Source organism: Dromiciops gliroides, chromosome 2, assembly GCF_019393635.1.
Source record: "Dromiciops gliroides isolate mDroGli1 chromosome 2, mDroGli1.pri, whole genome shotgun sequence".
Classification (NCBI taxonomy): domain Eukaryota; kingdom Metazoa; phylum Chordata; class Mammalia; order Microbiotheria; family Microbiotheriidae; genus Dromiciops; species Dromiciops gliroides.
Window position 1 is genome coordinate 23,677,525 of NC_057862.1, and position 14,848 is coordinate 23,692,372.

Below are 14,848 nucleotides of genomic sequence, written 5' to 3' on the forward strand. Positions count from 1 at the left end.
TGAACAACTGAACAACAACTTTCTTCTAGGTTTTAGTCAAAAGTCATTAAACGTGAAGTTTTGTTCCACCCAGGCCGGCAATTTCATATGTGTGGGAAAGAACTTGTGTGGAAATTCCCTCTGCTGATGCAGATTAGGAAATCCCTGGTAACTTCTACTTTTAAAGAGTAGTCTGGGGCATGGAGAAGTTCAGTGTCATGACCAGAGAACATATCCAGTAGGGAAATGGGCTACATCTTGCCTGAGAGGAAATGACTTATTACTCTTGTAGGAATCAGCTGAATCAGCCGTCTGTATGTGCCATTAGATTGCACCAGGTCTCTCCAAAAAAAAAAAAAAAAAGAGCTCTGCTGACTGCAGGAAGTAAAAAAAAATATGATAAATAATATGAATAGGGTGAAGTAGTTTCACAAATCTCAGAAAAGCAAACATTAGTGGAGGGGGATTTCGTCAAGCTAGAAAGACGACATTTTAAGGCAACTAGAATGAAGGCGCAATGGAAACAAAACCCACCCAGAGTTATGAATCAGGCTGAAGATCAATAGATAAATGAGGGAATTATATAAATGTGTGCATGACAAAAAGAAATAGGGAGACTTTCTTAATATTTTAAGCTCTAGGTTTTAGAAAACACACAGGATGCGCCACACATTGCCCATTGAGGCAGAGAGATTTGGACTGAATGTCCTGTAAGGAGCTACAGATCCTCATGCATGGATTGAGATCCAGAAAGGACCGTAGAGCTCATACAACCCAACGAACTCATCTTATTTACTAGAAAACTGAGTTTCAGAGAAGTGAAGTGAATTGTTCCCAATTCCATAGGCAATAAGTAGAAGAACCAGTGTTTGAAACCCAATCCTCTAATTCAAAGTCCAGCACTCTTCTCCCTTTGCCACGTGGAGTCCAGTTCATAATAACTTTTATTCTTTTGTTAGGAAGTCTTTTCAGATGAGGCCTTTGTGACTTCCACTCCTATGGTCAATGTCATGAATAATTCCCTTCTTGCCCCACATGCACTCACCCCATCTCTACCACGTGTGTATTCTGCCCAAGCTGAGGTTAGTTATGTTTTCATGCCCAGATTTTGTCATTGGCATTGATATCCATTCGTGTGCTTTATGCTTGAGGCATGTGAGCTACAGTAGAATGAACTACTGGATTTGGAGTTTGAAAACTTGGCTTCCCATTCTGTTCTCCATATTAACTGAATGACCTTGGTCTAAGTCACTTCTCGCTTGGCCTCAGTTCCATAATAGTATAGATTTAAAACTGGAAGAAATGTTGAAGGCCATTGAGTCCTCCTAGCAAATGCTTCCATGTTTGAGGCCTTCCTGCATATGAATGACCAGGATGTTGTCAACCGAGTTATATCTATTGTGATGACTTTATGAGTGAGGTTTAGAGGTGGGGGTAGGGGAAGGGGGAGTGAGCTTTTCTGGAGAAGACCTTTTAAGACAAAGTTTGCTCTACAGGCTCAAATATCCATGAAAAATAAACACAGTGGAATCCTGTAGTTAGTCACATGATGATGAAGATGGGGCCAAGCATGAACTCTCAATTGTGAAAGCAGGTTTGCTCACTTCTCATACACTCATGCAAGTTGTCCTTAATCTCTGTGGTGATAATTCTCATTAAAAAATTATAAAATGGAGGATTAGGTAAATAGCTCAGTGGTTAATGATTTTCTCTTGTTAAGCTCTATTTTTATTTTTGGTAATAATATGGTCTGAGGTTGTTGGTTTTTTCTCCTGCTCTCCCCCACCCCCATCTCTCTCTCTGTCTCTCTGTCCCTGTTTCTCTGTGTCTCTCTCTCTCTCTCTGTCTCTCTGTCTTTATCTATGCCTCTCTGTCTCTGTCTCTCTGTCTGTCTCTGTCTGTCTATCTCTCTCTGTCTCTGTCTCTCACTGTATGTGTCTCTCTGTCTCTCTGACTCTCTCTGTCTCTCTCCTTGTCTCTCTCTGTCTGTGTCTCTCTCTGTCTCTCTCTGTCTCTGTCTCCCTCTGTCTCTGTCTCTGTCTCTGTCTCTCTCTCTCCCCCCTTCTCTCCCTTTGTCCTTAAGAAGAGATGTTTCAGTATCCTCAAGTTTGTGAAATCCCCCAGCAGAGACCTTATCTGTGTAAATTTCATGTGGCCTAGTCCTGTCTTTGCCATCTTTGTTTTGCCTTTTCTACTTCCACTGTAATCTATTCGAATGTTAGCCTCTTGAGGGAAGGGACCATGTTTTTCCTTTTTTTATGTAAAACAAAAACACCTTTTTTTGGTTTCTCCAGTGCTAATCACAGTGCTTGGCAGCGAGTTGGTTTTATGTTTTATTTTGTTTAAAGATTGATGCCTGATTGACTGATCACAGAACTGATCACAGATAACCACATTATTTTATAGATGAGGAAACTGAGGCTCGGAAAGAGTCAATCATCTATCCAAGGTCTCACAAGTAATCAATGTCAGAGTTAGGACAGAAAATCAGGTCTCATGACTACCATTCCAGTGGATTTTTCATTCACAAAACTGATGAATTCAATGTTAAATAAATGATTTAATAACGTCATTTTCATTGTTTAGTGGAAAGTATATTGGACTTGGAATGAGAAGATGTAGATTCTTCTGCCAATAACTGTCTATTTGACTTTAAGCAAGTTGTTTGACCTCTCTGGGTGTAAATGAGAGAGCTGGATTGACACATGGGGTTTAGAGCAAGAAGGGGTATTAGAGATTTTTTTAGGCCAGGAGTTCTTAATTGTTTTTTGTATCATTGATCGTTTGGGCTACCAAAGAAAGCCTTTGGACACCTGCCAACCAGCTTAAATGCATAAAATGAAATAAACAGGGTTACAAAGGAAACAAATTATATTGAAATAGAGTTACCAAAATATTTTTTAAAACCAAGCTCATGGACCCCAGGTGATAAATCCCAGATCTAAGCCAATCTTCCCACTTTATAGATGTGGAAAGTGAGGCCTAGGAAGATAAAGTGACTTTCTTAAGGTGAGCAAGACTAGTAAGTAGCAGGATTGGGATTTAAACTCAGATTGTCTAAGTTTAAATCCAATGTTCTTTCCTATATCCCACTGGAGGATGGCTCAGGTACATTCAATTTCCAACATTCTCTTGTTCTGATCTATGGGACACCCCATGAGACTTGGTTGGGTCTATAACAACAAAACTAAAATTAACACTTTGAGACCAAAATATCAAACATGATTCTTCTTTCTTTTTTAAAAAAGAATCAATTTAATGAGCTGTAGGAAAATTCATATAAATAAAAAAAAAGTTTCCCGTGAAGGTGAGCCAAAGTGACTTTTTATTATAATTGGGATGATCTTGTTTACCCAGTAAATTAAAATATAAAGGTCATTTTATTTTTGTTTCCCCCCCCCCCAAAGTAGAGCATACAATAAGCACGCATTTAGAAATCAGCTTCATTCCAATTTATTTTTATAGCATTGTGGAAAATAACCCAAGCTCAAAGTGTAGAAATTCAAGAACTGAGACTTAAATCCCAATGGTAAGAAAATGGTTCCATAAACAGATGTGATCATGGGTTCTAAGTTTATTGGCTAGTGACAAAAAAGAAAGAAGCCTACCACTCTGCCAACTCAATGCATTTTAATTTATAGACTTCTGCACCAAAAAGCTTTTGGGCACCTTGAACAAAAATGACTAAAACCAAAATTTTCTATTACTAAATGTTATTTCTAAACTACTAAACAAATGTTTAAAACCAAAATTTATTTGCCCATTTTCCCTGCCCACTGGGGAATATTTAATGCTTCACTATAGAGAAATGCTTCCTTTCTCCAAGGAAACTTAGAACTCTGATGTAAAATTAGAGAGATACTGAGCTTTAGGGTACATGGTGATCTGATTTAATATTTCTCTCTCTCTCTTTCTCTCTCTCTCTCACACACATGCACACCTACACACACACACACACACACACACACACACACACACGCTTTTTTTTCTCTCTCTACATATTTATGTATATATAGTCATATAATTATTTTATATAATATATAAAACACATATGCAAATATCTTCCTATATGTACATAGACAGCAAGATGTGCACATATAAATATTTGCACATATGTGCATTTTATATATTATATAAAATTACATAGGGAATGTACCTATGGTTTCAGTATAAGAAACTCTCAAGTGACGAAACTCCCTCCACCAATGTAGGTCAGCACCTTCTCAGTAGAAGATGGCTCTTGAACCGAGTTTTGATGGAAACTAGGGATTCTGAGAGGTGGATATGAGGTGGGAGTTTATTCCAGGCATGGAGGACAGCTTGAGTAAAGACAAGGAGATGGGAGATGGAGTGCTGTGTGTAAGGACCAGCAGTAAGCATCATGACAAGGTATACTGAAAAACCCATGTCAGTGCCTGATATAAAATGATTCCCCTTTTCAGAAATGGCCCAAGTCTTCCCAAGAATGCCTCCTCCTTACCTCACATTTTGTTCTTCCAGGGTCTCACTAGTAAACTCAAGTATGTCAGCTGCAGTCCCCACAAACATGAGAAGAAGCTGAGATAACTGGTCCCGTGTGATTCCTCCACCAATGGGTAGAAGCCATCTTCCAATAATCAGCATTAACAAGAAGGTCTGGTGGAGTCCCAGAGTCCAAACTTTTTCACACACAGTCGATAAATTATTGACAAAATCTTTGGCCTATTCAATAAAAACACCACATACACAGGAGGGTCACAAACAGCTCCCTGGAGAGAGATGCCATCAACCCAAGGCGCTCTCCGCCAATGCTTTTCATCAACATTTCACTCTAAAACTGAATTAAAATTGGACTTCTTAGGGCTATATTCTTTAGTTCTTTTCCACTCAGTGAAAAGTGATCATTTAAAAGTATAAGTGCATTCTATTTCTTATTTCAGAAGACACTAGTGGGTAACAAAAGTAAAAAACCAAGAGCCAAGATAAAGGTCCCCTCTTCTAACTTGTAGCTACAAGTCATACCAAGCTACTGAATTTGCTAGTTGGCTCTGGACATTGTGGTGTTTTTGCAGCTAATTATATAATCATATATTCAAATCTCTGCTTTAAAGCTCATTCTAAATTTCCCATTGCCCCCAGGACATGGTCATCATACAAAAGAAATAAACTAAATCCCCTGCCCACCCCAATCCAAATTCCAAGTAAGAGTTGTGGAAAATCGAATGTTATTTTTTTTAAGTTTATAAGTCATCAAATCTAGATTTTTTAACAACCTGGGAACATTTTCTATGCTGCACAATTCCCAAAGATCTGGTCTCTCTCCTTGCCTACTCCTATGGCAGCAGAGGACAAACAAGCACCTAGAGAGAAGCTGTGGCTTGTACAACAAAGACCAAAGCTAGAGGAGACCTTGGGAGATCCTGTAGTCCAGGGCTTTCTCATCTTGTTGTGTCCTAAATAAATCTACAGAGTTTCCAGAGTCATGTTTTCAAATGCAGAAAAATAAAATATATAGGATTATAAAGGAAAATAATTACATTGAAATATAATTATTTAAATATATGTGTGTATATATGTATATATACATACACATACATATATACACATATATACATGTTTGCATACATATACGAAAATATATAAATTTAAAAAACAGATTGATAGTTCCCAGGTTTAATCGCCCCAGAACCAGTCCAATGCCCTCATTTTGAAGATGAGGAAACAGGCTCAGAAGTGTGAAATAACTTGTCCAAGGTCACACTGAAGGTAAGGGGAAGGTAGGTGGAGCAATGGATAGCACCAGGCCTCAAGTCAGGAAGACCTAAGTTCAAATCTGGTGTAAGATACTTACTAGCTCTGTGACCTTGGACAAGTCATTTAACCTCTGCCTGCCTGAGTTTCCCCATCTGTGAAATGGGAACAATATTAGCATCTAACTCCCAGGGTTGCTGTGAGGATCAATTGAGATAGTAATTATAAAGTGTTTTAGCACAGTACTTGTCGCCTAATAAAAGCTACATAAATATTAGTTGTTGCTATTATCATCATTAGTAGGGCCAATCTTTGATCCTAAGAACTACAACCTTGTAACCTGTGCTGTATCCACTTATATTAGTGACTTAGCCCCTCGTTACCAAATGAAGTTCATCGGCAAGTTCCTTCACCTTTCTGAGACTTGGTTTCCTCATTTGTACAGTTAGTATCACACTTGCATTTGTGGTTTAGTCATTTTCAGTTATATCTGACACTTTATGACTCCATTTGGGGTTTTCTTGGCAAAGATACTTGAGTGGTTTGTCATTTCCTTCTCTAGCTCATTTTACAGATGATGAAACTGAGGCAAGTGACTTGCCCAGGATCACACAGCTAGGAAGATGAGTCGGCTTGATTCCAGACACAGCGCTCTATTCACTATGGCCCCACCTAGCTGTAATACCTGACCCAAAGGGGCTCATTGAGTAGGGGAGCATCACATTCAGAACTATGCTTCAGAAAAATCACTTTAGCAGCTGAATGAAGGATGGATGGGATTGGAGTGAAACTTGAGACAGCAAAACTGACCAAGAGGCTACTGCAATAATCCAGAAGTGTAGCGAGGGGCCAGTCCCAGGGTGGTGGCTATGTGAGTTTGGAGAATGGGACATATATTAAGAATGTGGAAGGTAGAAACAACATGACAACAACAGATTCTATATATGGGGTGATTGCAAGAGAAAAGTCTAGGATGACCCCGAGCTTGAGAGCCTGGGGGCCCTTGGCAGGAACAGGAAAGTCAGCAGAAGTAGCTTGAGAAGAAAGAGAATTTGTCCCTGTTTTGGACAAAGTGAGTTTAAAATACCCACAAGACATCCAGGTTTAAGATCTAGCCAGTGCAATTGTCATAGCCTGGGGAAGAACAGAAGGGTGGACTGTTTGGAGATCATGGTGAGGATGAAGAAGAGAGTTAGGGGTTGGACGGCATGAAGAAAGATGGGATAACAAGATTATGATCAGATGAAGCAATTTCAGTATTGATCAACATGTAAGTATAATGGAATACTTGTCGTCCCCTGGTCATTGTAAGAACAAGGACTGTGTCTCATTCAAACTTTCTATCTTCCCCACCTACTTAGCCCCATGCCCTGCACACAGTAGGTGCTTCATACATATGTGAAGGGTGAAATTCAGAACAGGAGAGATGAATGTGATTTTTTTAAGCTGGTTACATGGAAGTATGAGAACAAAACTCTTAATTACCTGGTTGGTAAATTTCTGTTTTATAGGTTCTGCCATCATAGAACCCATTCTCCCAATCAAGCACATTCTCCCAGTTTGGCACAGTGAGTGAATTCCAGCAATGAAGTTATGGGAGGACCTAGCATGGATGGGCATGGATGCTTCCTCGTCCTTAACGACTTCACTGGAGCAAACATTCACCTATCTATCTGGCCAATCAGTTGCCAAATCTTGCCATTTCTAATTCTGTTATCTTTCACATCTTTCCCTTGTGTCCACTCACATACCCTCAACATCTCTCACTTTGATGATTGTAACAGCCTCCTAATCAGTGTCCTTGCCTCAAATTTCTTCCCACTCCACTCCATCTTACACATTGCTACCAAGGAATATTATTTACATGCAGCTGTGACCAGGTGATTACCACTGTCACCTAACCCCAGTGGATCCCTCTTGCCTCTAGAATCAAATGCTTCATTTTTAAAGCCCTAAGCCATCTTTCCCTCCTGTGTTCTGTGATCTGGCAAAAGGTCTTTTCTAGGTTCCTCAGACATGACCCTTCATCTCCCATCTTCCTCCCATCAGCCACCTGCATACCTGGAACACACTCCTTCCTTACCTCTGCCTGAGAGAATCCTTCTCTTCCTTTAAGAAGCAGTTTGGGCCCCATCCCCCACATGAAGCCTTTTCTCATTTATTGGATTAATCTGCCCTGTGTAGTAACTTTATATTTATATTGCATATGCTTTTATATGTCCTTGTTGCTTCCCCGAATAGAATGTAAGCTCACTGAGAGCAGGAATTAACTTCAGCCTTTGTTCTTGTATCCCAATCAACTAGCACCGTTCCTAGCACACAGTAGGTGCATGGTAATTACTTGTGGATGACTTAATTCAATAAGAAATCCATTTGAATATTGCCATAAAAAGCCAACTTACCTCTTAGGCCTAGGCTTTTCAACAGAGGAAAGAGAAAAGTCCCTTACCGTCTCAAGGAGAGCCTCGGCGCCTGAGTTTTGGCTTTTCATCAGCTGAGTTTGATTGAAGTCCCTCTTGCTACTGGTATTCCGGGACAGTCCTTCGGCCTGGTTACTACAGTACTTAAATACATATGTGTACATATATGTAATATAACATAAATATACATTACATATACATATTTATATAAACCCAAATAATAAGTAAACATCATCGCCAACATCTCTCTCATCTAATCCCTTCTGACCATTCAACAGAGCTGCCACCTTATTTCAGGTCCTTTACACCCCTGCCTTAGATTACTGCAATAATCTCCTAACCCATTTACATAAATGGGGTTTTGCACAAGATGTTTGAATGTGATGGTTTTATGAAATCCTGAGCTTCTCCATGAAGTTCCTTGATTGTAAGACTACCTTCCTGTTGACCACCATGTCTTGGTCAGTATCCCATCTTGGGTAACTGAATTCAAAAAAACAAAACCAAAAACAATGGGAGATCTTGTTTGTAAGCCTAAGTACATTAGAGAAAGAAAAATTATAAGTTTGAGATGAGAAAAAGCCATTTTGGTTACTGAAAGGGGGCAGGAAGAGTATTAGAAAGACAAGAATATTTTATATAAAATAACTACATGGAGGCTTTGTGAACTTGGTCAAGTCATGAATTCTCAGTGCTCTGGAAAACCCTCCAAGAATATAAATGGAAGAGCAGGTATTGATCTGTACTTTTAAAGGAAGTTTTCTCTTCAGAAAACTACCAAAACTAATGAAATCACAGGTCTAGAAAAATATAGACATACATGAAGTTCCTGGTCAGAGAATGGTCACTCTCCAAGGGCCAGCTGAGCTAAGCAGGGAACAACTCATCACTGGTGGTGGGAGGGGGTGCTCAGAATCCTACGGGACATCAGAAGACATCTATTCCAACCTTCTCATTTTGCAGGATGAGAAAATTGAGGTATGAAGAGGTTAACTTACTTGCCCAAAGTCACACAAGAAGAAAACAGCAGAACCAGTATTAGAATTTTGGTCCCCCGACACCAAGTCTAGCAACTTTCCCACTATACCACGTTTTGGCTACGGCCACCCACAACACAAATGACACACAATGAATGAAAAGGGAGTGATGGGTGCAGTCCTTCCAAATGGTATTTAGGCAATCTATCCTACTAATTTAACCACTGATACTCTTTGTGTGCTCCTTATCCAACAACTAATGAGTTGATATGTTATTGAAGGGAATGAGCCATAGCAATACTGACATTCTCTCTATAGGTAAAACTGGAAAATATAAATGAATGAAGAGAAATGTCTGAGGGAGTCAGTGAGAGTACAGCAAAATCAGGGTTAACTGACAACCTGGGTCCTAACCCATAGAATCCCATTTTCAATTGTTCATTGGAAAGACCAGCAGGTTTGAAATCAGAGTATATACCTGAGTTCAGGTAGATCATGGTTCTGCTAAAAATGGAAAGTAGTTAGGGGGAGAGTTAAGAGCATTGGATTATATTAGGGTGTGTAACTTCTCTGGGGGTCATTTTCCTCTTTTGTAATGTGAGGGGGATAGACTGGACCTGCACAGCCCCTTTGTGGGTTAGCATTAGAGTGAAGAGACTTTGATTTTCAATCCTGTGAAGTAGAGGTCTCCATGTTGTATGGATTGTCTATGGTCATTAAATGGAAAAGTATGGACAGAAGGAGTGTGAGATGAGAACATCTGGATGGCTTATAATTTGAACTACTGGAGGGAGTATGTACCCTGATGAGATCACAGATCCATTGCAGTGTCAAAGAGCTGACATATCTCCCTAAATGAGAACAGTTCCACAAAATGTAGATCAATCACTGTCCAGCTCCCTCCAAGGCTTAGCCCAAGAGCTCTATCTTATGTGAGGCCTTTGCTCATTGTCCTAATGCCCCAAAGCTTCGAACTTCCTTCCATTCCCTATCCTCCATTCTTCCATTGAAATGCATTTGTATTCTCTCTACATCTACCTTGAGAAGCAGCTGGTTGTGTAGTGGGCAGATACCTCAGCTTGGAGTCAGGAAGGGTTCCAGTTCTGTCTCTGACACACCCTGGCTATGTGACCTGGGCAAATCAATTAACCTCTCAGCTCTCTAGGCAAATCTCTAAGGCTAGAAGTTGCTGAGAAAATGCTGACTTGGAGTTTTCTCATGCTAGCTAGCTCACACAAGCTCACAAAAGCCCATTGTTATATTTTCAGTATGATCATTTACCTTTCTTTCTTTCTTTCTTTCTTTCTTTCTTTCTTTCTTTCTTTCTTTCTTTCTTTCTTTCCTTCTTTCCTTCTTTCCTTCTTTCCTTCTTTCTCTTTCTTTTTTGTGGGGCAATTGGGGTTAAGTGACTTGCCCAGGGTCACACAGCTAGTAAGTGTTAAGTGTCTGAGGCCAGATTTGAACTCAGGTACTCCTGAATCCAGGGCTGGTGCTCTATCCACTGAGCCACCTAGCCGCACCTCATTTACTTTTCAAAAATTGATAGATGTTAAAAATCAGGACTTGATTTATGTTTTGATGATTGTCTAGACTTCAAAAAGTGATGGAGAGAATGTTAGTGAAGCAGATTAAATTTAAAAGTATTCTGCAGATAGTTTGTTTTCTCCCCCACCCCAAGATGGTTGTTAAAAGTTTATCAGCATTTACCCTATGGTTATACCAATGAAAACAAAAGTTCAGATAGCATTTTGTATTTCCTTGTCTATATAAGTGATTGCACTTCCCACCACCCCTAAAACCCCTACTAGAAAGTGAACTCCTTGAAGGGAGAGTTTTTCTATTTTCTTATTATCTCAAGAGCCCAATATAGCCTCTAGAACATCTTGGGTGCTTAATAATGCTCGTTGAATTGAACTGAACTAAATACCAACTGAACTGAATGAAATTCCATCCAATCATTGTGTCTGATTTCACTGGAAATGCCCATTATAATGTTCCTAGGGTTAAGACAGCCTTAAGGCAAATTGGACAGATTAAATGTGATGGTCCCATGTCCAGTGACATTTTTTTTAAAATTAGGAAAAGTCTTTTTCTTAATAAGGAGGGGGGAAGGGGCTTTTGGGTTTAAATACTCAATCCAATGTGTTGTTCATTTTTCTCCTGCCTGAAAAAATTGTACCCCATCCGTCATTTGGTTGGAGGCCAAAATTTACTCTACCAGAAGTGCAGTGAAATCATATTTGGGTTTCCATTTTCACAGGAATTTGTATTTGTGAGAGAACTCATGTGTGTGTGTGTGTGTGTGTGTGTGTGTGTGTGTGTGTGTTTAATCTAGGCAGATGCTCAGGATGCAGGGAGCAGAAAGAGGAGAGAGGCGTGGACCAGAGATGAAGAGCAGCCGCCACTGAAAGCAGTGTTGCAGCCAATGCAAATTTTACAAGCTGGTGAAAAAAAAGAAAAAGAAAAAGAAAAAGAAACAACAGCTTTTGTGGGTTTGAGGAATTTCAAAATTCCTCTGCAAAGCTAACCTATATGTGACATATACACATCCAGGCACGCATTCACACATTTAGAGATCTTGGAATTTCAGGCAGAATTAAATTGAAAAGAAAACAACCCTCATCCTGAAGTTGTTCAAAGTATAGATTTCTTAGTTATTCCACTGTTTTTCATTCCTCTTCCCTCTGAGGGCAGACAAAGAAAGGCAGTAAAAGACACTATTTCTTTCCTCCTTAGAACCTCAGATTTTAATAGGTGAAATGTCAGGAATAATTAAAAATTATTCACCAAAACCCCAATCCCTCCAAAAAAGAGTGCACCTAATGGAACCAGTTCTGGACCCCAGTCATAGAGCAGCCAAGGAAATAAATGACGTTCCAAAAGACCAATCCTCTGACCAGACCAAGCAGCCTCCCGAATGAGGGTTGGTGAAGCCCCCCCCCCCGCCCCCAAAGTCCTGCACTGAGCCCTGCAGTGAGCTGTATTTTGAAATGGAAAATCTAGTGGGATTTTAAAATGTATGTCAATAACAAGATCTAATCATCTCATTTCCCCCCTTTCATTCCATCTCAAATCTAAGTGAACTAGGGAAGTACAGAGCTTTGTATTGATAGATCCCCATTGCCAGATGTAGGTGATTAGCATATTACCCAGTCTGTCTTCCTTCTCTATGGTCATTATATTTTTTAACAAAAATTCATGGGAATCGGTTTCAAACTGAAGATCCATCAGGATTTCAATGCACACTATTTTTGACCTCTAAAATAGAATTATTCATCGCTATTTTTAAATTTTACCTAACTTTTTTTATTTCATAGTATGTTTCATTGATTTTCAGTCATTTGGGGGACAAAAACAACAATGCTGTTCTCCCAATCGGCCCTTCACCCTTGGTTCAAAGAAATACAATTAAGCAAGAGCACCTTATAGTGACTGTGTCTTACAATGCAACCTCATTCTGCCAGGATGGTATAGGGTTAAGTAATTATCACTAAGACCTGAGTTCAAATCCTACCTTAGATACTTACTAGCTGTGTGTCTCTGGACAAGACCCTTAACCTCCCTCAGACTCAGTTTCATCATCTGTAAAAGTGGGATAATTGTAATAGAACTTCCCAGGGTTGTTGTTAGAAGAAACCAAAATAATAAATGGAAAATTCTTTGCAAATTTGAAAGTGTTATATAAATGCTAGTTATTATTCTTTTCCCTCACTTTCCTATTTTGGGTAAAACTCTTAGTGATAGAAATTTAGAGTCATTTCTATTAATCAGATATGTATTTGATGAATGTGTTTTTATTTGTGTGTATGTACGTGTGTGTGTGTACGTGTGTGTGTGTGCGTGTGTGTGTGTGTGTGTGTGTGTGTGTGTGTGTGTGTTTACTTCCTTCCTTTTGTCTGGCATTCAAAATGAGGATGCTCCCTCTTCTGTTTTGTTCTGGCTTTATTCAGCCATATTTCAGTTATCATACACTTTGAGGCACTGCATTTTAGGAAAAACGTTGATCAATTCCATGATATCCAGAAGATAGTAGGATCTTAGATGAAGAATCAGAGGGGACTTGGGGATCCTTTTCTACTCCAACCTCCTTATTTTATACATGAGAGAACTGTGACCCAGGGTTATTAAGAAACCTGCTTTGGGGCAGCTAGGTGGTACAGTGGATAAAGCCCTGGATTCAGGAGGACCTGAGTTCAAATCCAGTCTCAGACATTTGACACTTACTAGTTGTGTGACCCTGGGCAAGTCACTTAACCTTCATTGCCCCATAGGCAAAGAAAAAAAAAGAAAAGAAAAAGAAGGGGAAAAAAAGAAACCTGCCCAAGGTTCCACAGGTAGTAAGCTTCAGCAGTGGGATTTGACTCCAGGATCTCTGCCTTGAGAGCCAATACTCTTTCCATTAAAATATATAGAGAACTGGAGAGAATGTCAATATGTTGCCTGAAAAGGAATGTAATACTCTTCTGGGCTGAAATTATGAATGGAATGACTTATTCTCCTTGACTGTCATTGAGCTATTAAATGACTACCACTGAGTTAGTACCAATCATTATGACCAGGGTCTCCAAGACAAGTCAACTTCTTCAGGCAATCTGACTGATTTGGGCTGGAGAGTCTTTACTGGTAAAGGCTGCATTTCTAGTTACTATCTTAATTACCTCAAGAAATTACCTGCGTCTCATGATGCATTTCCAGGAGCCATAACGATGGTACAATGCTAATCAGATAGAAAAATATGGCGGGCGAAAATCTGCGGAGGCAAAGAGAAACAGTGTCATTTTGAGCAGAACCTGCCTATAGGAAATGTCCTTGTTCTAGGGGAAATTGTGTTATGTGATTTCTGCCATATGGATTCCAGAGAAACAATACAACTGCAAAAGACACTCGCAGCGCAGCTGCCGTTCTCACTGAATTTCTAATCAAGCTAAGAAATGTTCACTTTGATATGGTGTCATGGGACACTGCCAACGAGCTATAGGAACAAGACTTAGACTTTGATTCAAAAGTGTATTATGCCACCTAAACCCAATTATAGCCATCTTTCCTAGATTAAAAAAAATGCCATGTAACAACAAAGCTGGGTAATTGATGTCAATTTCCTTGTCTAAATAGTACTGTGCCTATAGGACTATTTTAATACACACACATGTATGTATATAAAAGCACAATATGTAGATATGGGTATACATACACATATAAGCAAATATGTGTATACATGTACATGTGCATGTATGAGTATACATTTGTATATATTTATTGTATATATAAATTTGTATATTTTTATATAGCATATATGTGTATATAACACAGAGAGAGAATATCATCTACTTTTGTTTGAATTTGTCACTAATAAATATATATGCATTAAAGTATATGTGTATTCACATGTGTATATACATGCACACACAATGTACACCCACCTCCCACCTGTGATATCATTGGTGTAGAGAGTTTTAGTTGCCTAAGATGATTTACAAAAGGTCAAATAGTCAGAATGTGACAGGAAGAGGAATTGACACATGACTCATCATGACATCTAAGCTGGCCATGAATCAACTATGCTGTGTTGATTTTCATATATTTAGATATATTTAGTGGGCATCATGTAAAATGCATATTAAACACTGACTAGATGCCTATGTATGTGTGTTTATATATACTAAACTCAATATTTATTTAAAGTCATTTCCATTCATAGTTTTGAGCTTGAAATATCCTCAAAAACATTAGTTAAAACCAAAG

General features: G+C 39.1%; 1 protein-coding gene across 1 annotated transcript in view; it reads right to left on the reverse strand.

The window, feature by feature from the left end:
- Window positions 1-14,848, reverse strand: part of TMEM26 (transmembrane protein 26) — a 48,169-nt gene that overhangs the window by 16,086 nt on the left and 17,235 nt on the right. Inside the window, exons 2-4 of the mRNA XM_043986180.1 lie at window positions 13,778-13,856; window positions 8,159-8,272; window positions 4,460-4,680 (exon numbers count right to left, since the gene is read on the reverse strand). Coding sequence (XP_043842115.1) covers window positions 4,460-4,680; window positions 8,159-8,272; window positions 13,778-13,856 — 414 coding nt within the window. The remainder of the gene's footprint in view (window positions 1-4,459; window positions 4,681-8,158; window positions 8,273-13,777; window positions 13,857-14,848) is intronic.